This window comes from Sorex fumeus, unplaced genomic scaffold (genome assembly GCF_029834395.1).
Source record: "Sorex fumeus unplaced genomic scaffold, SorFum_2.1 ptg000051l, whole genome shotgun sequence".
Classification (NCBI taxonomy): domain Eukaryota; kingdom Metazoa; phylum Chordata; class Mammalia; order Eulipotyphla; family Soricidae; genus Sorex; species Sorex fumeus.
In genome coordinates this window covers 38,154,976-38,180,564 of record NW_026606108.1, presented here as the reverse complement: position 1 = coordinate 38,180,564, position 25,589 = coordinate 38,154,976, and the positions used below count along the sequence as shown (strand labels likewise).

General features: G+C 51.6%; 1 protein-coding gene across 7 annotated transcripts in view; it reads left to right on the top strand.

Annotated features, from left to right (window-relative positions):
* Positions 1-25,117, top strand: part of SIL1 (SIL1 nucleotide exchange factor) — a 372,411-nt gene extending 347,294 nt beyond the window's left edge. For all 7 annotated transcript variants that reach the window (XM_056124475.1, XM_056124477.1, XM_056124476.1 and 4 more), the window contains 3 exons: positions 23,721-23,817; positions 24,067-24,231; positions 24,653-25,117. In XM_056124475.1, coding sequence (XP_055980450.1) covers positions 23,721-23,817; positions 24,067-24,231; positions 24,653-25,009 — 619 coding nt within the window. In that variant the 3' untranslated portion in view covers positions 25,010-25,117. The remainder of the gene's footprint in view (positions 1-23,720; positions 23,818-24,066; positions 24,232-24,652) is intronic.
* The last annotated feature ends 472 nt before the right edge of the window (positions 25,118-25,589 follow it).

Sequence of the window (25,589 nt, the reverse complement as noted above, 5' to 3'; positions counted from 1 at the left end):
CAAATTTAGTGGATTAAACCAGAGTCACCATTTATTATTTCTCCTAGTTTCTGTGGGTCAGGCATTTGAAAGTGTAACCAGGACACCAGTGGGACTGGGGCCACAGATTATGCTCCCCACTCACATACTGGTCAAGTTGGTGCTGGTGTCACTGGAGGGAGGATCCCATGCCTTCTCTGGGCTGGCCTTAGAAGTTAAACTTACTATCTCCTCTGTACTTTTTGGTCATGCAGATCAGCCATGATTCAGTGTAGGAGGAAACCAAGGGCCAGGATCATTGGTGTTCTTTTCGGTCACTGGCTGCTACCTCTGCTACCCAGACCCCCTCCTAAGGATGCTGGAGGACATTTGCCACCCGGACTGGAAGGTTCTCATCCGGGAGTGGGCAGTCTGCACTCTTTCGTCTGCACTGGCCGCCTGAGCTGAGCTCAGGAACAGCTTTTTTTTTTTTCTGAAGTGGAGGCATATCAACGGAGAACAGCTGTTTTGTTTGAGTCTTTGATCATAGTGATAGAGGAAAAGTAAGAGAGGACTGTGCCCTCTTGCTCATCTGCCAGTGGCGTCTGCATCTAGACTTTGCGTTTCTTGAAATGGACTGACCAGCTGACCGGCCCATTCCTGCAGCCTTCTTGCCTTCAGAGGAAGAAACTATTTTTGGTACCTTGAAATCCAGTTGTTTCAAGATGAGGGTCAGTGGTTTTATATTTTAAAGGAGCTATTTTTATTTCTGATAGTTCTGTAAGACTCTCCCTTACAAAGTGGAGAGGTGAGAATTGGGTGACAGAATTGCTTCTTGAGTTAGAACTGGTGCTTGGCCTCGACAGACAGCTTGACATTGTATCCTCGGGCAAGTTACTAAGATCTGTGTCTCAGTGTCCTAGACCGAAAAAGGTCTCAGCCACTCTGTGGGGATTAAGTGAGATAATGAATGAATGTGACTAGACTTGTGTCATACCTACTTGTATGTATAAAGCTCTCGCATACTTAACAGTACATGGTGAGAAAATACCTGAAAGTTTCATCAGTGTCAGCCTCTTCCTCCTCATCAAAGGGAATCTAATCCTGCCAGCAAGAGCCCATTCCCTCTCTCCTAGCACTCACTTCCCATCATGCATGTTCTTCCATGTGATGCCCGGACTGCAAATAGAAGTTGGGGCAACTCCCAATTATCTCTGGTGTGAATAATTCACTCTGAAGTAATCCATGTGCCTGGCCGGTTTCCCAAATCAGCTGAGTAGATTATTCTCCTCTTTCAATTATTCAACAGTACAAGTAATTGGGAGCTGGCATTGGAACGTGAAGACTGTGAGGTCAGCTCCTGTTGTTCTCACTTCCTCAGCCACTGATGTTTCAGAGGCATGTGGGGGCTGCAGTCAGAGCTGATGACGTCCCTGGGGGTGAAGCTGAGAGCCCTGGCTGGCACTGAAGGGGGAGCGAGCAGTGCAGGAGAGCCAGCAAGAACCAGGCCACGCTTCCCCTAGTAACTTCTGAATTTCTTTTTGCCTAGAATGTTAGATCTTCTTCAAGTCTTCTAGAACATGATGCCCTTACCCCTCTTCCCTTCTGTTTGTTCTGCTTCTCCTCTGAGGCCTGCTTGAGAGACATGAGTGAGAACCCTCTCCTCTCTCTAAAGTGGGGCTCTGCCTAGAGGACAGCTGGGCTGTAGGAATCTATCGAGATATAAAGGAAATGGGAACTGGGGAGATGGTGCAGGGCTTAGGGCACATGCCTTACATGCCCCCTATCTGGGTTCAGTTCCTGCTTCCATGTGCTCCCCCCAAAAAATTAACCTGGAGGTTCCTGAACACCCCTGGGTTGCCTTGGTGGTTTCTGGCACCAAAGGGGACAAGTAACTCCATATCCTCATTTCCTCTGGACCCCAGGACTGGTTGTTTAAGTGACACAGGGAGGGTCCTCCTATCTCCTGACACCGCCAGGGAGGGCCCTCTTGAAAATAAAGAAATTACAGGGTGATGAGTTATGGGTGAATTTATAGTGCATATGCATTTTTCATTATATAAAAATCTGCTCTTACCCCTGAGAGTCTGAGAATTGAGGTTATGAGAGAGAGGGACCTTTCTTTTATACCTTTTTTACCATTTGAATTGTTTAAACATGAGCCTTTTCTATTTTGTAGTTAAAAGGACACAAAAATAGAAATCAAGGCAGAAATTGCTGTTAGATTTTTCCAGCATCAGCCTTTTGAACCTCCTTATACTTAACCTTTACCTGGCTCAAGTTCGGGGGTGGACTCAGATGCACCTCTGTCTCCTCAGCCAATGGCCTCTGGGGCTAAACAAGCAGCTGTCTCCCCAAGCCCATTGCCGGTACCTTGGCTGTGCTCCCTCATGTTCTCTGTACTCCCCTCTTCTGCCCTTAAACCCGGGTCTGTGCCCTCCCCACCCCCCATCCACATCACTGGCAGCCCAGCTCTCTCTTTGCCTCTAGGGAGGAGGGTTAAGTGCCTGATTCAGATACTGTTTTGATGTATGTGACTTTTCCAGGTTTGGTAGTTTTGAAGGGGGAGAGAAAGGTTAGTTACTGTTTGAACTTTTACTCTGGTTAAAAAAAATATTCTTACTTTGTGGCTCAAAGTAAATTACTGAGGTTCACTTTAGGTTTGAGCTGTTATTAGTTCTACCTTGTACGTGGGAAGGGCAGGGATGGGAGAGGGGCCATAACATCAGCTATCAACAGTGGTCAGTGTGGAGCAGGGGCAAAGTCATAGGGTCCATCCCCAGGCAAGATCCTCTTCAGCCTGGCTAGAGGTTCTTACCTTTGGGCCCAGCATGGCTGCATGGGCCCACACCTTCAGACACAACTCCAGAGTACTGGCATCACCAGCCACCTCGCTGCCCCAGGAAGGAGCCAGCTTCATTCCCCTTCATTTCTAGAGAAGGCCTTGGTGGCAGGACAAACTGCAGAGCTATGGATTAGCCAACATCTCTTCTTATATCAGGCCCTTGGTTAATGTGAAGTTGTCAGAATCACTTAATTTGCAGAACAGGGCTGGAGCAATAGTTCAGTGGGTAGGGTGCTTGTTTTGCATGTAGCTGACCAAGTTAGAGTCCCAGAACCCCATATCATCTCCTGAGCCTGCCAGGAGTGACCCTTAAGTGAAGTGCCAGGAGTAAGCCCTGAGCACTGCTGGGTGTGGCATTCCCCCCCCCCCCAAAAAAAAGAGCAGAGAAAAAAAATTGCCAAGCTTGGCAGTTGAAGCCTAAAGAAGCCTGTGCTGGTTCTGGCTCCAAAGTTCCTGAGATCCCTGGCCCCAGATGGCCTTGGAACAAATGTCCTGGATGTTTCTCTGCTTTCCTCCGAGTCCCTGACAGAGTGTTCTGGGCATTTGGAGAAAAGGGTGCGATCTGTGTGGGCAGAAGGAAGTTATTCCCAGGGTCCCTTGAGAAGAGAAACTGCTTTCATAATTAGCCAGAAGGGTAAGGTGAGAAAGCCCTGAGACTCTGAGACTGCGTGCACGCACATATGCGCGCGTGCGTGCGTGCGTGCGTGCGTGTGTGTGTGTGTGTGTGTGTGTGTGTGTGTGTGTGTTGGGAGAGGGCCCAGGGTAGTCCCTTGTGCTGGGTGCTGAGCAAAGCGATGCCTCTCCTGGCAGTGGGGTTGACAGCTCTTTTTCTGTGCTTAAAATAATGATTTTCCTTGCTGGGAGGTAGGAGTGTCTTGGAATAGAGAGCTGCTCTATGGAACCTTGGCAGGAATGGAAGTGACTGGGCCGAGCCTCATCTCCATCATCAGTTCCTTATCAGAGATACTGAATTAGGATCCTAGGTTGGAGTCAAGGTTTACTTCCCTAGGTTTATTTTCCATGTTGACCTGTGGGAAGGATATTCAAATCAGTGGGTGCAAAAAACTTCTGAAAGTTTGGGTGTTGGGACTTTATGCTGTAGTACTTTGTGGGTTTTCTAAGTATGTAGTGATTTGGTGTCCCTGTGGTTCTGTGCTTAGGAATAGGTTTACAAGGATGGGCTGTTGAGAAGGGGAGAGGGAGCTGGGCCTTTGGAATCATTCAGAATCGTTAGGACCAAAGTGCATATCTGCAAGCAGAGTTCCACCAGACTATTTCATACCTGGACTGACTCAGTGATTGGTTGAGAGATGGACATGTGATATAAGCAGGCCCAATCAAAGACCTACCCTGGAATTCTCTAACATTTGGCAGAAAGAAGGTCTTCTGGCTGGATTGGTATGTTTAGGGACTGCTAGTGACTTTCATGTACCCCTCCTCAAGAAAGAAGTGTCATCATGGAGAATACCATGCTAAGTGAAATGAGTCAGAAAGAGAGGGACAGACATAGAAGGACTGCACTCATTTGTGGAGTATAAAACAACATAACATGAGACTGACACCTAAGGATAGTTGATACATGGGACAAGTAGATTGCTCCATTGATTGCTGGAAGCCTGCCTCATGAGCAAAGGGGCGAAGGCAGCTAGAATAGAGAAGGGATCACTAAGAAAATGATGGCTGGAGGAATCGGTCGGGATGGGAGATGTGTGCAGAAAGTAGATAAAGGACCAACATGGTAACCTCTCAGTGTCTGTATTGCAAACCATAATACCCAAAAATAGAGAGAGATTATGGGTAATCATGTCTGCCATGGAGGCAGGGGGATGTGGGAAAGTGGGGGGTATACCGGGGATATTGGTGGTGGGGAATGTGCACTGGTGGGGGGATGGGTGTTTGATCATTGTGTGATTATAACCCAAACATGAAAGCTTGTAACTATCTCATGGTGATTCAATAAAATAAAAATAAATAAAAATAAATAAAAATTATTAGAAAGAAAGAAAGAAAGAAGCGTTATCAAAAGGGAAGCAAACCCAAGAGATGGAGCCTGAGAGAGGGCCCGGACATGTTGGTTGAAACTGTGGACCCAGCTGTACACTTACTTTTGTCATTCTTCATGATGGGGCCCATTCTTCATGATGGGGCCCATTTCCTTTAGCTGAGTATAAATTTAATTTATATTCCTTAGAAAACAAGAGTCCTGACTAATGCAGAACAGCTTCTAGTTGATCTGTGTGCTTCCAAATAGCTAATGTCATGCCTAGGGAAGCTGCTTTCCTGGGGGTGCCCTGCTCCAACACTGTTACACACATTGGGTGCTCACTTTATGCTGCTTAGGTGGGTAACTGCACCTTCTGCTGTCAATCTTTGGGCAGAGAGGAGGCCTGAACCTGGGTTTCCCAGCCTGCTTTCTGGTGTCAGTGAATCTTGTCATCCACACATGCATTTTTCATCTCCTTTCTCTCTGTTTCTCCAGGGATAAATACAGTCTGTCAGTCTTGCTTTGCAGGGGCCTTGCAAGACATGCCACGAGTGGAGAGGTTATTGGTCTACCTCAGGCAGCTGTCTTCCTGTTTGGAGACAGGGCACCTTACTCCTATGGCATAACACAGTTTGCCGCCGCAGGCGTGATTATCCCCGCCTGCAGTCAACCTGTCCCCTGGTGCCTTGCTTAAGCCAATGCTGAATTTATTGTTCCTGAAACATCAGGGCAGTGGAAGAGGTTGTTTGCCCACTGCCTCTTCCCCAGGCTGCTTGTGCTGGCTGCAGGGCTTGTGTGAAGCTGTTAGGTGTCTCTCTCTGGCAGATTCATTGTTCCATATTTTTATTTAATTACTTACTTTTACAGCTCTTAGAATAAATCTAATTATCCATCTGTTATGCTACATTATGCCACTGCAGTTGAAGTAATTCTTTCTCATTGTATGATATTTGTCAACTTGACCTTGCCCTCTTCCGGTATGTCTACTCCTCCTCATGGCTCTGTGCCACCTTCGTAGTGGATCCCAAGTGTGTGGTCAATCAGGAACCCAGGAGCTGACTGTGACTGGCTCTTAGAGGGACTGAAGGCTGGTGAACTGTGGCATTCCATGGCAGAAGGAAGAGAGTGGCCAAGGAGCCATCTCTGATACAAGGCTGACCTAAATCTCAGAAGTTGGGTTTGTTCTTTGGAGTGTTAGAAAACAAAGCGGAAATCCTACTTTAGAATTTCTGCTCTTTGTCCGGAGCACAGTTATCAAGGTGGACAGTGCAGCAAAGTCAGGCTGAAAGGACATGGCAGTGACCATCTGTCACACATCTGTGACCGTCCTTTTTGTCTTTTCTTTTTTTGGAGGGGTCACTCCCAGGTTGTGGTCAGGGGAGCCTAGTGGCCACTTCCTGTCACACGTGGCCAAGCAAGCTGGTGGTTCAGTCTGAGGGTCTGAGGCTGCGGAGTTGATCAGACCCTGCAATGTTGGAACCCACCAGGGCCCCCCCAGGCAGTGCTGAAGGGTAAGAGGGGACTGTGTGTTGCTGGGGTTTGAGTTTGGGTCCCAGTTGTATGCGCCTCTGCCCTCTCTATCTCCCTGGCCAGGGAGTTGAGTTATTGCTTTTGAAAGTATAACATTCCCTCTCTTTGTGGATGAATGCAGATCCTGCCAGGAGGCATGTGCAGGACTCTGCTGTCTGCCTTCTCCCCACCTCACCCCCAGGCAGGCCCTGCTAATTGAGTACTGGGGCTCAGGCTGTGCACTGGACTGGAGGTTGCAGACCATTGAGCAATAGCTTCATCAGGAGCAGGCAGTGAGACACCTCAGGGTCCCTGTCCCGGAGGGAGGCAGTGGTTTAGAAAGGGGCACGGGCTTGGAAGGGGACTTCTCAGCTAATTTAGTGGAGAAGGGGCCTGGGAATGTGCAGCCTGATCCAGTTGGGGCAGATGACTCAGTGGTGGTGGCAGAGGTTCTGAGATTTGGCCCAGTTGAAAGGAGCCAGATGAAGATATGTGTGTTGGGGGTGGTGGTAAGAGGTGGACAGAAAGGAAGGAAATGGGCTCAGGTAGAGGCAGTGGAAACTGCAGCACATTTGAGAGTAGAAATGCAACTCCCGGGCCAGGGAGATACAGAGGTCAGAGCCCTTGGGCCCTTCAGAGTCTCCTGAGGGAAGCCACTTCCAGAGCAGTTGCCCTGGAGGCCAGGGAGGGCTGGAAAGGACCCAAGGCCGTCTGGGGTGGTGGGACCTTAGTCAGAGGCTTCTACTGCCTCCTCCTTCAAGGGGCCCACCGCCTAGAGACTAGGGACTCCGCCTCCCTCCCCACGCCTCCCGCCCCTGGCCCACGCCTGCTTGAAAGGCTTCTGATTTGGCTGTGGGCCCAGGCTAGCGCTCATTATAGCCATGTGGCCAGACCCTCCGTTTCCCTTCCAGGTTAAGGCTTGGCAGGCATCAAAGACTGCCAGGAACACCCCACAGGCCTCTCTCTTAATGATCCTGCTCAGCCCGCCCTCGGTCTGCCTGGCCTCCTCAGCCCAGCACTTCCCACCACAGCCGCTGGTGACTTTGCAAGCGTTTCCTCATTTCAGCAAGCAGGATTCAGTGACTAATTGTGGGTATATTTTCCCCTTCCAATCTATTTATATAGGCAGTCATGTCGGGGGTGGGCTGCTGTTTCCTGCTCCTGCCATCATTACGCTGAGGCCTCGTGTGGCATTGATGTCCACACTTTGTCTTTATTCCCATATTTTTTTTTTGTCATTTCAACATTGGGTTCTTTGAACATCTAAAATCCCTTTTATGTTTCTCATCTTCCACAGAAGATTGTTGTATTTTGTCCCCCACCGAAGCTGCCTTTTCCTTTTGTTAGATTTTTCTCTTTCTTCTTTATTGTATTTTGATCAGTGTGGTCACGTAGATCTGGATTTTATTGGGAGCATTTCATCTTTTCGGCAGACCTGGCTCTGTTTCAGACCCCCCGGAATAGCCAAAACAGGCCTTCCCTGGTCTGGGCAGGAGAGAACCCAGCTCTCATCTGCACAGGGACCCTCGAGCTGGGGCATTCCCAAACCTGAGCATTCCTCAGGGGCCTCTTGGAGTCAGATTACCAGGATGCTGTATGTTTCTGGTCCAGTGTTCCCAGGGTGGAGACTGACTATTTTTATCTCACACTAGTTCCCAGGTATGTGGGAGTTACTGCTAGTCAAGAGCCTATACCTCTGACCTCCATCCTACTCAGATAGGCCCAACCCTCCGCCTCCTGGGTCACAGTGCCCAGCCCTGGGGAGGACTCAGGTTCCACTACTCTAATCTTGGGATCCCACACCTTCAAAGACAAAATTGTGGTGTGTTGACCCTAGCATCTTGAAATGCAAGCGCCAACGGTATTTTCACGCGCCCAGAGTCATTTGATACAGCAAGCCACTTGGTTAAGCCGTACAGCTTCTTGACAAATACTAAAAGTGAAGTGAGATCAGGGCTTCTTGACAAACACCAGAAGCCTTCCTTCCTGGCCCTCAGAGGATCCCCTGGGAACCCTACGCTCCTGGCTCCTGTTTGAGAGCTTTCTGAGCTCCGCCACTTGCTAACTAGGTGACCTTGGGGAAAAGGACCTGATTTTCTGTGACTTGCTTTATTGATTCGCAAAACAAGGTAACAATAGCCACTACTCCTAGAGTTATCCTGACTGAGGGCCAATAGAATCAGTCCCGGGAGGGAGGACCGTGGCTGGTCCTCCCAGTCTGAGGACCATGCCCTTATGTTCGTGTTTCTGTTTCCATGTCTGTCATCTAGAGATTGTCCCCCTGTTCACCCGTGCCAGACCCAGGCCTTTAGTATAGGGCTGGGCGATTGGGGAAAGGTCCTTCTTTTTTACTGGTGCTCTGCCCTGGGGTAGACAGGAGGATGCAGTTTACCCATTTACCTGGTCAGAGGCGGGTAAATGTTAGGCTGGAGCAGAGGCAGGGCTTCTCAGGTCCCGCCCTGGAGCTGCTGCAGGGAAGGCACAGAAAAGCTCAGCCCTGGAGAGAGAAGAAAAAAAATCTGCCCTTTTGTTTCGCTCTCTCTCCCTGCCTCTCCTCTGATTGGGCCATTTACAGAAGTAGCTGGGGCTTTAAGTACTGGTAATGTTCCTAATATTTAACCTAGTGAATACACCAGGCACTGTTTGTTCAGTATCTTCCTTAATCCATCCAACAATCTTATAAAATCACTTTTATTTTACAGATGTGGAAGCTTGAGCAAAGTGAGGCTAACAAATGTCAAGAGGAAAGGCCGGTGTGTTATTTGGTGTGTGGGGGGGGGATGGGGGGGGCTGGGAGTGTCTTTGGGCCATGAATGATACCCAGGGATCACTCCTGGCAGTGCTCAAGGGACCATACATAAGTGGTCCAGGGATCCTGCCCTGGTTGGCCATGTGCAAGATAAGGGCCTGGTTCACTGTACTATCTCTCCAGGAGGATGTTTAAGATTCAAACTTGGGTCCATCTTTTCCCCCACAGAACCCGAAGTTTTAGCCATCGTTCCACTTCCTCCTGCATCTGCCGTGACTGTCCCTCTGAGGTGCTGTTTAGCCCTGGCCTGCTCCCAGTATCTTTTGCCTCTCAGCTCAGGGTCTAGTGTCCAGGATTGCAAAATACTTCATTGTATTATTCTTAAGACCCAATCCAGGGTGGGTCTTATACAGCTCTTATCCAGTGTGGTCATTCGTGCTCTCTGTTTCCTGCTTTAAAGTGCCCCAGTTTGGTACCACAGATTCTCTGGTCACCCCACCTACACTTGACTGGTCCTTCCAGTCTGGGGCACAATTGCGATTTAATAGGAGACCCTGAAGGAGTCATCTTTAAGAATCAAAGGAATAAATACCACACAGCAGTTTCAAGCACTTTCATAGTCCAGCAGGCAAGAGAATTTAGACAGAGGTTCTGCTGAGCACCCCACAAACCTACCACAAAGGACTGTTTTAAGAACCGACTGAGGCCAGTGAGGTTATGGGGCTGTGTCAGGTTCAGTGGAGCGGAATCCCACTCAGGCTTCATGGATATGTCTGACAGGCAAGGCCAGAACAGGGGAGGGGCTGGGTGTGGGGAGCCGCCGACAGTTCAGATGCTCTTGTTGCCCACGCCCAGGCAGAAGAGTGCCTGACTCCTGCTGACTGACCTGCAGGAAGGAGCCTGGGTGCTCTCCAGAGTGCTGAACATGGGCCCTGGAGGAGCCTGGGCTCTGGGCCCAGGGCTTGTGTAGGCGTCACCCTGAAACCCAGACATGGGGCCACCCTCTCCTCAGCCCTGTGTATTCAATTCACAGTCCAGACTCTGTCCTTGCCGTATCTGCAGGCAGCTGAAAACTGTTCTCCATGTGTCTATCAGTTCACACTTGAACTGGCATCATGTTTTGTCTCTTAAGTCACAGTCTAAGATTTAGCCAGGCAGGCTTTATAGAGCACTAAATTGGCAAGCCTTTGTTTCCCTGGTTATCCAAGCCACAGAGATTTTGCATTTGATTCAGCAACAATTGCTGAATCTTAAAACCATTTACATTTTGAGATTATTATTTTATGGGTGCAACATTTTTTTTTTGTGGGGGGAAGGTGGGCCCACTCAGTGGTGCTCAGGGATAAATGTGACTCTGTACTCAGGAATCACTCTTGGCAGGCTCAGGGGATCATATGGGGTGCCTGGAATAAAACCCAGATTGATCACATGCAAGGCAAGTACCCTACCGATGCTGTGCTCTCTGTCCCCTGGTGTAACTTTTTCAAGTTGTTAGAATGATTCCAGCAGAAGGCACTTTAATGATTTATTAGTAGAGGAGTTAAACTAAAAAAGGGAGGGGGAGAGAATAAAGGGTTATTGAAGACGATTTTTTAAAGTTTTTTTTTCCTGACTTCTAGTGGATAATATAGGTTTTTATCATCTCTCCTTCCTTCTGAATACCTTTCTAGCCTGCCAAGCTCCCCTCTCAGGACATCTGCTACCGCACCCTCCATTTTTTCAGATTCCACCTGATATTGATTCACCTCTGGGCACAGTGACTTGCTTAATAGAGTTGCCTGTGCCGGCTGTTAATTGTGTCTAATAGGGGCAGGAACTATTTCCATTCTTTGCACTGGCCCCAAGGTGTTCAGCTGAGGACCCTGTGCACTCTGGGCCCAGTCAGGCTTTGTCGACCAGCTCGCTGGGCAGAGAGGGGAAGGAAACCATCCATCATGCTGTCCCCAGAAGCTGTGAGTAATTGGGGCTTTCCTCCATGGCTTTCAGGTCTCCACGCAATGGGCCGCCTTCCCATTTCTCTGGGGCCCCATGCTGGTGGCCAGTGACTCAGGGTTCTTTGTCCTCCATGGCCTGGAGGCCTGAGCCTGGCTGGGGAGTCCACCTACTTACTCCCATGTTTTCTCCTCAGTGATGACTGGGGACATGCAGTCCGGGCGCACTTGAGTCAGGAGAGCAGTCACACAGCAGGAAACTGGGCATGGAGGCCACGTTCATCCCCCCACGAAAAACCAGCAGCCTGGGCACCGCACTTGCCTCTTGGGACTAATTTTTCGTAAAGATCCTTTCAAATACTAATGACGCAGAATATTTGAATGGTTCACCATATTGTTAACCATATTTAAACTGTCAGAAACCTTAAATATCTGAGCAAAACCTCAGCAAACAAAGGATATTTTGGGGACTTGTTATGTATGTTGCACAGCAGAGAGATTTGTAGTCTATACAACTTCCAAATCCTGTAAGCGGAATATTGCGATGTTGTCATTTTCAGCCATAGACCAGCCCACGATTGTTGCCTTTGCTTTTGATATTAAGAGATGGCTCATTCATAAATACTTTCGCAGTTGTGTGACAAAAGCAAACTAGGCCCTGCCTGCTTGCACTGGCTTTGATTGATAGGAGGAGGGTGAAGGGAACATTGATTGGTTTCCCCTGCATGTATCTCAGAACCAGAGAGCCGGATCTGGGTGAGTTAAGAAAGTGCCTTCCTGTGCCACGCAGGCCTGATGAGAAGCTGTGATGTTCCCAGTTCAGAAGAGGCATCTTCCCGCCCTGAGAGCTGCTGGGTGGATATACCTCGAGCTGGCTAGACCACCTAGTGTTGGCCAGCTCTGTGTCTCCTGCTAACCTCCATGCCTGAAAAGTTTCCCATCTATGTTAGTGGAAGTTTCCTTCTGCTTAAACTTCGTCAGTTCTGCCTTGCCTACCTTAGATTGCCTGAGACAGCTGCTAGGAGCTGTTCTTCAAATAGTCGCAGGCCACACAGCGTCTCTTTGTAGCCCACTGGCTTTTCTGCTCCCCACCCTGCGCTTTTCCTTTAGCCGGTGTTAATTAGCTTCCTTAATCCTTCCTCCCAAAGCTTCCTCGAGCTTGTTAATTACTTTTCTCCCCCATGAATTCTTTCCATACCGGCTTTGTCTGGCTGAGTTGAGAATAGAACACTCGGCCACTCAGTGGAAGTTCCTCTTTGTGTCCCACCCCCCCCCCCCCCGCCCGCCCAGTTGGTATCACTCCATACTTATGAGAAGCCTGAGACCCTACGACTCTGACTTTGAGCAGAATGAGAGTCAGAATGTTTTCCTAAATACGATACTATACTGAAAGAATTACCGGCTTCCACCCTCTCCTTGGTGCTGATGGTGATGTTGGGGTGCTGGTGCTTTCCAGGGCTCACCTGCTTACCTTCTGGATGTGCTGCTTGCTTTAGGGGGTGTCCCCCACATTTGCATCATGGCTCACTGATGGGGTGGGTGGGGTGGGGCAGTGCTGCAGCTTGAACTTGCTGCCTTATGCCTGCAGGAGCCATGTGCCCGGGTCCCAGTTGCTTCACATTGGCCAGGAATTGATTGCGGTACCTGCCCACTACAGTCCCATGAGGTCTATATTCTTATTTGTAATCCCTATTTTATAGGTGAAGAAACTGAGGTTCAAAGGGGAGCAGTGACTCATCCTAGTCATCCAGCTCTGAACCCAGATGTCTGACTCCAGAGCAGCTGATGCACTTAATTTGCTGAGTTGAGCTTTCTGTTGGAATGAAAGTCCAGGTCTTGACTTTTTTTTTTTTCTTTCTTGGGTCACACCCGGCTGCTCAGGGGTTACTCCTGGCTCTACACTCAGGAATTACTCCTGGTGGTGCTCAAGGGACCATATGGGATGCTGGGGATCGAACCCGGGTTGTCTATGCAAAGCAAACCCCCTACCCACTGTACTATAGCTCCAGCCCCCAGGTCTTGACTTTTTTTTTAGGGTCTTGACTTTTAATCCACTAAAACAAACAAACAAACAAGCAAATGAAATGATGGGATAAGATGCCAGCTTTTCATGGAGGTTTTCTGAGTCTCTAAAACTTGTGTGGAAATTAACAAGGGTGGTGATGGGATCTTAATGTGTCTGAGCTGCTGGAAATCTCATTTCATTAAAATGTGGCACTGATAAACTCTTGACAAGCTTTAAATATTTTTGCGGGTAGGCTCCTGAGCAACGCTAAGGGGTCCCAAAGTTCACTCCTGGTGATGCTTGGTCAGTAGAACCAGACACTCTGGTACTTAGGGCAATTCACCAGGGCCCACTTAGAGGTTCTGGGAATTTAGGGCATTAAGCATGACACACATCCACTGTTGCCCTCTGCCCTCTTTCCCTGGCCTCTTGCTTTAATTCTTTTGTTTGTTTGCAGTGCCGAGAATTGTAACTCAGGACCTCACATATGCAGGGCAATTGCTCTACCACTGAGCCACATTCCCAGCTTTTGCTTGAATTTTTTTTTTTTGGTTTGCTTTGTGTTTTTGTGCCACACCATCTGGGGTGCCAGGAATGGTATTTGAGTCAGCCTGGTGCAAGGCAAGTGCCCCACCCATTGCACTGTCTCTCTAGCCCCTGGTTTAATTCTTTTCTCTTTAAAAAAAAATTGTTTTTGAGCTGCAGCTGGCAATGCTCAGGGGGTTACTCCTGGCTCTGAACTCAAGGATCACTCCTGATGTTGCTCAGGGACTATATGTGATGCCAGGGATCAAACCCGTGTCAGCCGCGTGCAAGGCAAGCACCCTCCTCACCAGGTTGCCTCTCTGGATCCTCCTGCTTTAAGTCTTAATTTACTTTACTGTTACTGTTCTCTCTCACCTCACTGCAGTTATATTCTGAGCAACAGGAGTGTTTGTTGGGCAACAAGAGAGTTTCTGAGTGCGTTTGTAGAAAGTCTGGGGAAGTGCGGAACCCTGAGTTTGGTGGACAGGGAAACAGATTTTAGAAGGTACAGGAGAAAGTAGTGGTGATGTCAGTTTGAGAGCTTGGATAGAAAGGATGACACCAAATCCGAGAAATGAAAAGTGCCTGACAGAGTCCCTAGAGATTACAGCCCCTAATGAAAGAAGAACAAGAAAGGGAACGTGGAAAGAAGCCGAGGTGCTGAGTGGAGAGCAGAGGGGAGTTCTTGCCAGAGTCTGAGATGAGAGGGGGCCTGCCGCTCAAGAACAGGAAGAGGAAAGAGGGACACATCTGAAAGTGCCAGGTGGGCGAGAGCTGGGGTGCTGAGAACAGGAGCACTGAGCAGTGGAGGGAGGCGGAAAGAGGGAGGAGGCCCGTGCGCAGAGACACTGTGCTCAGGTGTTTGGTCTGTGCTTCCCCACAGTTCCCCTGGTGCCACTGCCTTCCCGCTTCAGGAGAGTAGACTTTATGCCACTTTGAAAGAGTGAAGCAAACATGATTATGAGGATCTCTAATTAGGCTCAGGAGTATGAGGAAGTAGAAAAGGTGGGGTGGGTTTCTCCTGTCAGTATTGGAAAGATCTCATGAAACTCGAGCTAGTCGAGCTAGTCGTGGTGTGTGTGAGGTGCTCTGGGGGATGGGCGGGGCTGAGAGGAGTTGGGTAGTCCTGTTGGTGTTTTCAGAATAAAAGGCATATTTTGGAGATGTGATTTAATTACTTATTATTTTGTTGGTTTTGTTTTGGGGTTTCCCAAGCAGTGTTTAGGAACTGGGGTTCCTCCCTCCAGTTCTCAGCCAGCTAGGAAGACAGGTCAATGTGAGGACCCCAGGATTTGGTGCTCTCTGGGCCCTGTGGGACCAAGGATTACTTGGTCACCACAGTGGGCCTATGGGCCTCCACAGTCATACTTAGCAGTGCCCTGGGGCCTCCAGGAGTACACCCTGTACTGTTGGAACCATATGGTGTTCGTACCCAACCAGGGTCTGCTACATGCAAGGTGCCTCAGTCTAACCTCTACTCTCTCCAGCATGGAGACACTTATCAGTGAACGTTTCTAAAGAGGAGGAGAATCTCTTAGAGCTAGTGTGGATTTTGTGAAAACAGCTCTCTCCCATCCTCCCTCCCTCCCTCTCTCTTTCTCTCTCTCTCTCTTTCTCTCTTTCTCTCTCTCCCTCCCTCTCTCTCTCAGAGACTCTCTCTCTCCCTCCCTCCCCCCTCTCCCCCCTTCCCTCTTTCTCCACCCCCTTCACCTCTTTGCCCTCCCTCCCTTCTGCAGTAAAGTACATCAGTTTCACACATGCCACTTGATGAGTGATTGAAAGTCAGCATACCCAAGTAACTACCTCTTGGGGGCAAGAAATAGAACTTTATCAGCACCCTTGAATGCTGTCACTCTCTTCCAATTCTATTTTTCTTCTTTAGAAAGACTTGCAAGCCTCGGAGATTAGGGCAGTGTTAAAGGCGCTTGGAGAGATGGCCTCCCGGGGAGGAATCGGACAAAATCTCTCCATTTCTAATAGGTCAGTTGGAGAAAAGATGATAAAGACGTGGATTTGTAGCCACTCAAAATACTGAGCCCAATGACTGTTTACTTACAAGTGATTCTGTGTCAGCTGAGCCCTGACTGGAGAGCTCCTGCCACACTCACCCTGCGTGTAGAGTGATGAGGATATGGTGGCTGAAGACACAAGTCAGGGAACAGGAGCTGACATGTTGAACCCATGACAGACTCAGGACCCAAAAGAATAGTGACAGGCTCAGAGGCAGGACCCAGACAGTGAAAGTGGTGGCCTAAGTTTGTTATCACATTGAAAATTTTATAAGTCACGTTCATAAAGTACATCAGAAAGTACATCTTACCATCCAGAACAGTGTCGTACTCCTGGGGCTGGAGTGTTGGTAATGTGCTTTTTTCCCAGCTGACTCACCCATGTGATTCCATGATAGGAATGCACCTTGATGACTGTACTGAGTTCCGGGCCATGTGGCAGAGCTCCTGGGCTGTGAGCAACCTCTAGACCCTCTGGCCTGGGCAGACCCAGTCTGAGGGGTTCAGTGTTTCTGCTGCCAAAGACCAAAATGCAGCCTGTGGCCTGGGCAGGGACAATTGAGGTGAGGATCAGCTTGGCTAAAGGTGGACGGTGGCACCCCAGCAGCATCTCCTGGGCTGAGGAGCAGTGGCCCACAGAGTTCGATTCTTAAACTGAGGATGTCACCCCATGCAGGGTCACACGGCTTTAGTTGTGTTTTTTAAAACAAATTTCTTCCTGAGTCACTGTCAATAAATGTTTGATTTGTAACCTGGAGTTGCATGAGAATTTCTCAGGTTGGGAGGGCCCAGAAGTGGAAAAATGGCATCAGCCCCACTGTAGAGCACTGCCAGGAAGGCCCCTGGAAGGCCCAGAAGGGCGTCCTGTAGGGCCACGGGATGCTTCCTTGTGTGTAAAGCTTCCCACAAGCACCAGACACAGGTCAGGGCAACATCTGTGACCCTCAACTCTGACAGGTCACAAGGGACCAGTGGGCATAAGCTTCATTGGAGCACATTTCAGGCCATGAGGAGACAGCTGCCAGTAATCAGGAGTTTACTCGAGCAGCAGGAGCCTGGGAACGCAGGTAGCTGCTAACGAAGAGTGCCCCTCACCTGGCTCTCAGGTCACTGCCTCTGCTTCTAGGAAGGCTCGTGTGAGACAGTGATGAAAAGGCAGGCATTTTGAGCACCATCTTGCAAGATTGTGATTTAGTATGAATGGGGTAAAGGTTAAATCTCTTTGAATTTTCAAAAAGCACCCTCACTGCTCCCTGTAGAAATGGCTGATTGTACAGCTGGTGCAGGAAAAATACAAACTCTTATACAAGAACATCTTGTGCCAGAAATTAAGGATGTGCTCAGAGAATGATGGAAATGTGTCGCGAAAGACACAGAAGCCGGTATAAAAAGTCTCTGGTGATTAAATCAGGGATAATTTGCACATTGAGATAAACAATGTTAGGAATGGATTATAGCCCATTGATTAAATATGAACCTACACATCCATATTGATACAAGTGAAAGAGTAAATGGTAAAGAAGGAAAACTTTCAGGCAGAGCCCCATCTATCTGATCAGAAAAGAAGCAATCATCAAATATCATGAAAGAATTAAAAAATATAAATATTTTTCCTTATTCAAACACTGTGGTTTACAAAGTTGTTCATAATGCATTTGTTACAGGCATTCAGTATTCCAACACCAGTGCCACCACTGTTTGACCTTCCCTCCCCCATTGTCACCATTTTCCCCACCACTCCCCGCAAGATTGCACCCTTAACAAGTACAAAACAATTTATCTTACATTGCTTGTTACATTGCTTGTTACAACTATTTAGACTAATGGAATTATCAAAAAAATACTTTAGTAAAAGAAAATCTGTGAAAATTGTTATATCTCACTATGGGGTCCTTGTCTGAGGGTTTACTAAGCTGTTGCTAGTTGAGCCTTCTTTGATATTGTTTATTGAGCGTAGTTGGCTTCTGTGTCACGTTTCTTTCTAATTTAGTGTGTTCCCTCTGGGATAGAAGTATTGTAGGATTTGGAGGTTTAGCCACGCTCCAGAAAATCCAGGATATGTAACTGTGCCATGAGTTTACATGGCAGAGGTGTGGGATGTGGGTGTGACTGCCAGGGCCTCTGAAAATACAGGGGCTTGGGGAGAGATTGTTCCCAGCCCCCCACTTCAAGAAGACCCCAGAGTTCTCAGCCTAAAAACGTGTACCTGGACTTTCTGGCAGTTTGGCATCTCTGCAGAGATTTGTTGTGAAATAGTGGAGGAGGAGCTGGGCTTCTGGCGTGGTGGTATCTGTGGGGTGTGGGTGCAGCTGCCAGGGCTTTGGCAGGGTGGGGACTCAACCCAAACCCCTTCTAATGGCACCCCAGAGTTTTCAGCCAGGAGAATGGGGTACCTTTGAATTTTCAGGGCTTGACTTTTATCTCTTTGAAGATTTAATGGTGAGTCTTTAGAGCTGGGCCAATGATGAGCTTTACATGGCAGTTGTCATGGAAGAATTTTCTTTAGCAAGAATTGTTATTGGATGCCAAAATGAGCAGATGAAACTTTGGTGAATAACAAACTACTCCCCAAACACATTTACTGATTTATGAGGGATAAATAATATCTTTGAGGTGAAGGTTGCTATCACCATGCTTCATGTCAGCATGGTGATGGTGGGTCTGACCTCATGTGCCCCCTGCCACAGAGCACAAAGGCCTCCACAGTGTGGTTCCCCTTCAGCCTGTACAACCTCCATATCATTGTGAAATCACCCCAAAGACACAGACTGAGAGGCGTGTATCAGTGGCATGAGGGACAAAGATGGGGGCAGGGAGGAAAGAGACAGGGCACCCTCAGTTCTGGATGGCACCTAGGCCCAATGACACTTTCCAGAAGGATATTTTTGGAACCATTGGCAAAAATCTCAATATCAGCAGATCATCTGGAAATGATGGAATTTTCCTGATTCTGATTCTTGAGCTGTAGGTCTGTTCTTAGGACATGCATGCCTCATCTGGTAGTGTGGCCAATCGGTCTAAGGCCTGGATTAAGGACTTGCTTGCCTGACACTCTGAGGCACCGTCTGCAATGCACTCGCAAATGTTCCAGAAAAGAAGAGATGAAAAAGGGCCAGTATGGTCAAATGTTTGGCAGCTGGCGATCTCAGTGGAAGTTCTTTCACCACTGTGTAACTTGCCGGCAGATTGGGCATTTTCTTCGTACTTTCCTGTAGTGTTTTGACTGCCAGGCTGAAGTGATTTAAGGGGAGAAGGTGCCCTGGGTAATCTTGCAGAGCTGTTTGAGAGCTGTCAAGTGTCTGAGGAAGATGCTTGGCTGCTCCTCTTTGGAGCGGGGGAGGGACAAGGAGGGATAGTGAAGGCGTCCTGGACATTTGTTTCTCCTGGGGTTCAGTTCTGGTGGGGTTGCTGTGTGTGGTCAATACTTTGTTGGCAAACCTGTTCCGTTTTTATTTGCGTTTTCCATTGTCCATCTCTCCATCAATGGATTGATGAATGCTGAGCGCCTAGAAGGTGAGTGTCCAGTACTAGTGATTCTGATCCAGGTGGGCTAGTACCAGTCCCAGAGCCTGTTCTGGGGCCTCACACCCTGAAAACTCTTGAGTTTCATGGATGATCAGGGTTCCAACACTGGACACCCTCTTGCTCCCCAGAAAGGCATTTCCTTCCTGGGGTGAGCAGGGCGAGCACCTCAGGCAGAACCGGCATTGGCGCAGCCGAGCCTGCTCCTGCCAGCACCTTCTCAGGCTGCCTGTGAGAGCAGTGCCATGTCTCCCTCTGCTAAGAGAGCCACAGGAGCAGTATTCTTCCTCCTTGGTAATATTCTGAGCACTTGGAAAGAGCTTTTGAGAGATTCCTCTCCTCTGCCCCCGGGGTCTCGTGGATACTCCTGACACCTGCTTTCGGCCATGCTCTGCTGCTGGGTGTATGTCCATGTCCTCAGCCCCCACCTGACCATCCAGCTGAATCTCCCAGCTTTCCTCCTTTTTCTTGATTCCTGCTTGAACCTGGTTTGGATTCCGCCCAGGGCAGGGTTTCCGCGTCTGCGTCTTCTCAGGCCAGTAGCCTGCTCATTTGCACCCTCTCCTGCCCTGGGAGGACCCCGCTTGGCTTCAGGCTCTGCCTGCCCTCTCGTTCCCAGGAGGGTTCTCTTGGTCGCACGGGGGTCTGGGATTGGTGTCTCCAGTCCCGAGTGTGGGCTGCAGTGGGCAGCATGTTCACGTCCCCCGTCCCATGGGTCTGAATGTGCACCCCGATGGCAAGCGTTACCCGCCTCCTGCCTCCCCTTGCCCCAGCCGCATGCTCCGCTTTGGTAGCTAAAATAAAACCTCTGACCCTTGGCAAACTGCCCCCACGGCTGCCACCCTGACCCGCAAGGTTTGGTTTCTGCAGATGCAATCACTTCCATTTCTGCACGGCCACCTCCCCCAGCCGGGAGGGCAACCACGCAGCAGCTGCTGCCTCCCTTGGCCCCTCCCTCCACAGACAGCTGACTCGCCTGCTGATCGCCAGCATCCCGGTAATCCAAGTGCTAATGGTATTGATTCAGTCCAGCCGGCTTAGCTCTGAACAAGGTTTATTCTCATTTATCCCGTCGGAGAAGAGCTGCGTCCTTAATATCCTTCTGTTGACTTTGAGCACCAGTGCTGCGGGGCCCTGCTCTCGGACGCCCCCGATGCCCAGATGTCAAGACACAGCCACGACCTGCAAAGAGGCCCCGTCCCAACCCAGGGTGGCTACACACTGGGGCTGAGGGTGCAGCCCAGTCTGTCTCCCCCTCTGCCTCTGTGCTGTCTGTGACATGACAGGCTTCCTGAGGCCCACAGTGGCCTGCATTTCAGTACTCTCTGCTTCTTCCTTCCATCTTCTTCCATCTTCCTTGCTTCCTTTCTTCCATCTTCCTTCCTTCCTTCCTTCCTTCCTTCCTTTTATTTGGGGGCGGGGGGGGGAGCATACCCAGCAGTGTACATGGCTTACTTCTGGCTCTGTACTCAGGGCTCAATCCCGGAGGGCTCAGGATTGAACCCAGGTCGGTCATGTCAACATGAGCTCCCTCCCCGCTGTGATGTCATCACTGTCCCCTCCGGTGCTTCTTTCACAAGAGACTTTTGCCCTGCCTCACAGGCAGAACTGAAGTGAAGGGGGACTTGGGGTTCCCCACTGACTTTGTAGGTGTTTCCAAGGGGAGAGAGGCTCTACCTTTATAATGGCTGAGATAACCCCACCCCACAGTGCATGGAGGCTGTTTGCAGAGGGATGGATCCCCTCCATCTCCATGGAACCCCTGAGTTCTGAGTGAGTGACCAGAGTTGGGTAGGGCACCTCATCAGAGCTGCTCAGGAGGAGAGGCCAGTCTTCCTGATGCCTGGAAGGGGGTGCCACTGCTGTAGGGGGTCAGCCTCCTCTCTTGCCCCCACAGATGGGGTGACGGGCTGCCCCACCATGCCAGAAGCCCGTACTGACTGCAGTGGAGACACATACTCCAGCCACCAGGGCCTGGGCAACAGTGAAGGCTCTGGCGAGGTGGGGGCAAGTGGCCAGTGCGGGCTAGGGATCCCCATATGGGAGAGGCAGCAGGGGCTCCAACGAAAGGCGGGAGGCAGAGGCCCATCCATGCACTGCCCTAGCTCTTCACCGCCCAAGCTCCTGTGTCAGGCTGGCTCTGCTCATGCCCTGGGGGCACCTGATTCCACCCCACCCACCACCCCCAGAGATGCCCTGGTGGGGTTGAGGAGGGCATGTTCTGAATGCCTATACTCTAGCCACAGCAGCGGGCTCAGCCGCCACCTCCCTGCACATGGCCCCCTCCCTGGCTCCCTGCTCCCCTCTGAATCCCTGGGCCTCAGTTCAGAGCCTCCACAGCCCCGAGCATCCCCAGGGCTGCCTCCTGCTCGTGGGGTACCCACCCTGCCTGCCCACGGGGTCCTCAGCACTGTCTGCCCGCAGCCAGCCTGTTTGGGGCGTCATTCCCCACCCACCTTTCCTCTCTCATGAGGATGGTTTGGGCAGCACTTGTCCCCAGCCCATTACTCTGTTGATTGCTGTTCTTTTGGGGGAATACCTGGTACACAGCGTCCCCTGCCTCTGAAAGAGCTGTGGGGGGGGGCATTTCTAGACCTTCAGGTCACCTCCCGGGGCACCCATCTCCTCTTCCGCCTCACCGTTTATTTTGGGGGGATGCACCCACGCTGATTTCTGTCTCTGCACTCAGGGCTCACTCCTGATGGGGCTCGGGGGACCATATAGAGTGCTGGGGGTCAAACCTGGGTTATCTGTGTGCACGGCAAGGGCCCTCCCTACCTGCTGTACTATCTCTCCAGCCCCCTGGGCCACAGATAAGGATGACCCCTCGTGGGCTGTCGTGGGTGCCTCGGCCCCCCACTCTGTGCACAGTGCCCCGCAGATTGCCGCGCTGTCGGGCTCACAGCCCCCTCTGCGGGAGGCGGCACTCGGCGTCTGAGTGTCACAGCCTGGCCGCGATCTTTTCTTAGACCCTGCCTGTCTCGGGTGAGTGTTCTCAGCGCATGACGGCACAGACAGCCCTAATTAGCGCAGCTTTGATGAAGCAGCTGCCTTTCTCAAATTGGGGGAGCAGGGCTAAGGGAGGGGCTCTGCTCCAGGGCTCCCTGCCTGTAGAGAGGAGCTGTCGCCTCCCTTCCCATGACCCCAGCGCTTCTGCACCTCCTCCTGGCTGAGAGGTTGCGGGGGCCATAGATGTTTCCCATCTGTAGGAGGGAAATGGTGGCGTGCTTTGCTCTCTGGGCATGGGAGCTGGTGACTGGTAGAACAGAGGGGGTGTGGTCCCTCTCTGGGGGCTTCCTGGGACCCACTCTCCCACCAGCAACCTCGGGTACCCCTCTTTACTGCCCTTCCAGAAAACGTAGAAAAGGGTTTCCCACCAGGAGCCAACTCCGGCAGGTTTGTTTATGCTCCCACACCTGAACTCATTCTCCAGGATGGGGGCATGGGGGGCTTCTGGGTCAAGGCTAGGAAGCACAGGGGTCGGGACCTGTGGGATAAGGACGAGAAGAGTGCAGAGTGCAGGGGCTGAAGCGATAGTACAGCAGGTAGGGTGTTTGCCTTGCACGCAGCTGACCCAGGGTCAGTTCCCAGCAACCCATATGGTTCCCCAAGCACCGCCAGGAGTAATTCCTGAGTGCATAAGCCAGGAGTAACCCCTGTGCATTGCCGGGTGTGACCCCCCCCCCCAAAAAAAAAAGCAAAAAAAAAAAGTGCAGGTGGCCTTGAGCTGGCCCTGTAGCAAAGGAAGTCCTGGGTCTGACCCAGGCCCCAAGTGCTCCTGTGCTTTTCTTGCTTTGATTTGGGTTTTGGGCTTTGGGCCACACCCAAGCAATGCTCAAGGGTTACTCCTAGCTCTGCACTCAGGAATTAGGGGCTCGGGGGACCATAGGTGGTGTCGGGGGTGGAATCTGAGTCAGCCTTGTGCAAGTCAAGCACCCTCCGTGCTGCACTATCGCTCAGAGCAGACTCAAGGTCTGCCCGCACTGCGTCTGGGAGTCACTGATGGCTTGTGGGGAGGGTGGCCCTGCCTCCTGAGCAGGGGAGCCGAGCCCGCCTTGTTTGCCAGACCCTTTCCTGTCTCCTGCCCAGACTGAGTCCCAGGACAGCTCTGGGGTGAGGCTTTCTCCCTGAGGCCTTGGTTGGCCCAGGCCTGGCTATGGGTGGGTGGCCTCAGCCCTCGTGCAGACCCACAGCAGGATTTCCAGGAAGAAATCCTGGGGGTTGCTCCTGGGGTGAAGGGCTACTGGGTGGGCCCTGTTGAGATTCTGGGTCTGGATCTCGGTCCTCCTCTGACTAGCCCCCCCAGTTCATGCCTCACTTGCCCGCTGCCTGGGCCCCCCACAGGAGAAGAGAGACGTGGAAGGGGTTAGGACCCCTTCCCGAGAGCAACAGCATGATGTGCCTGGGGTCGTGGCACTGGCTCAGAGAGATCGTGCCATCTCAGGAGCTTAGGAGGAAGTTAAGATGGCGAAGGGGATTCCTTCCAGGTCATGCCGTAGGCGGGGCCAGCTGGTGACCTCGGCCCTGCTGCCCGTGCCACTGGCTGCGGTACCGAGGGATCTGCCCTGACCCGCGGTTCAGCTTGTCTTAGAAGATGCCTCCCCTTCCACCTGGTTTCTGGGGTGACTGGCAGGAAGTCAGCCCAAGAAGCGGGCGCAGTCAAGCTCTGACTTCTCTCCACAGCAACCCCAAAGTCCAGGTGGAGGCCATCGAGGGGGGCACCCTGCAAAAGCTGCTGGTCATCCTGGCCACTGAGCAACCTCTCACTACCAAGAAGAAGGTGAGTGTTGCCTGGCCTGCTGCACGCCTCAGGGCCTTGTGTGTCACCAGGGACAACTCCTCCCTGCCCCCACTACCCCCTTGTCCCCCCTTGCCCCCGCTCTACCCAGTTCACACAGTGAGGCTGCACCCTAGTGGGAGGCCGGGCATCAGCTCCTGGTGCATCTGGGATGATTGTGCCTGACTCCCCCAGACTTGGACTCCTATGTGTCGTGGCCTCCCCAGATCCCATGTCACTCTGTGCCCACAGGTGCTGTTCGCGTTATGCTCGCTGCTGCGGCACTTCCCCTATGCGCAGCAGCAGTTCCTGAAGCTCGGTGGCCTGCAGGTGCTGCGGGGCCTGGTGCAGGAGAAGGGCTCCGACATGCTGGCCGTGCGCGTGGTCACGCTGCTCTACGACCTGGTCACTGAGAAGGTGAGGCCCGTGTCCTCCGCCATGTGCCCCTGCGGGACATGCACCCTCCCTGCCCTTCCAGGGAGACACTGACATAGGGTGGGGTGCAGGGGTGCAGGCTGAGTTCCAGCCCAGTGCTCCTCCTCCCCACAGCCCCAGTCAGCATCTCTGGCAGGGAATGAATCAGCTCCCCAGAAGTCACTATTGACCCCAGGTCATTTGCTGTTGGGGTGGGGCTAGCTGGGGCTGGAACTCACAGTCTGTACCACCCACACCACTCCAGGTGGGACCAGGGATGCCACCTGGGTGCCTCTCTCTTGCCACATGGATGCTTCCACTAAGGTTGGTGAGGTCTTCAGGGGAAGCAGAGGGTGGGCTCAGCACTGATTCCCCCTCTGTCCTCTCCTCCCCACCTGCCTGACCCTGGCTGCATGGGAAGCAGATGTTTGCAGAGGAGGAGGCCGAGCTGACCCCGGACACGTTCCCTGAGAAGCTGCAGCAGTATCGGCAGGTGCACCTCCTGCCCAGCCTGCAGGAGCAGGGCTGGTGTGAGATCACGGCCCACCTGCTGGCCCTGCCTGAGCACGACGCCCGCGAAAAGGTGCTGCAGACGCTGGGTGCCCTCCTGCCCACCTGCCGGGACCGCTACAAGCAGGACCCCGAGCTTGGCAGGACACTGGCCAGTCTGCAGGCCGAGTACCAGGCTCTGGCCACGCTGGAGCTGCAGGAGGGCGAGGATGATGGCTACTTCCGGGAGCTGCTGGGCGCCATCAGCAGTTTGCTGGTGGAGCTGAGATGAGGAGGCCCCAGAGCCGCAACGTGACTGAGTGTGGCCAGTGCGATAGGCAGAGGAGGGAGGTCTGTGGACATCACCCAGGCAGTGGTGGCTTGGCATTAAATCGGGCATCGAGGCCACTGTCTCTCTGCTGTGTGTGTCCATGGTGTTGCCTCGTGGAGGCCTCGCTGGGAGCCCTGATGGCCCCTGTGAGGACTGGAGGGTCAGGGTATGGGGGTTCCTGCTGACTGGCCCAGGTTGCCAGTGCTGAGCTAGAGCTGCGAGCCGCAGGCCTGCGGGCTGTGTGGGCCATGGGTGCCAACTCCTGGCCAGGCTGGCAAGACTTGGGCTCGAAGGCCCTGGGGGGTGAACCTCATTCTCGCTGAAGCCCTGGTGGGGTAGAAGTGTCACCCTGTGCCCTACCTGGAGGTCGAGGCACTGAGCTGTGCCAGCTGCCACAGTGGCCAGTCGGCTCTCCTGACCTGAATCCGGTGCATTTGTTTTCCAGCCTTCCCAATGTACTGGGGTGCCCACCCCCACCCCGGCCTCTGGGGGAATCTCCCCACTCTTGCCTGAATGTGGGAATCTAGCTTCCCTGAGCTAA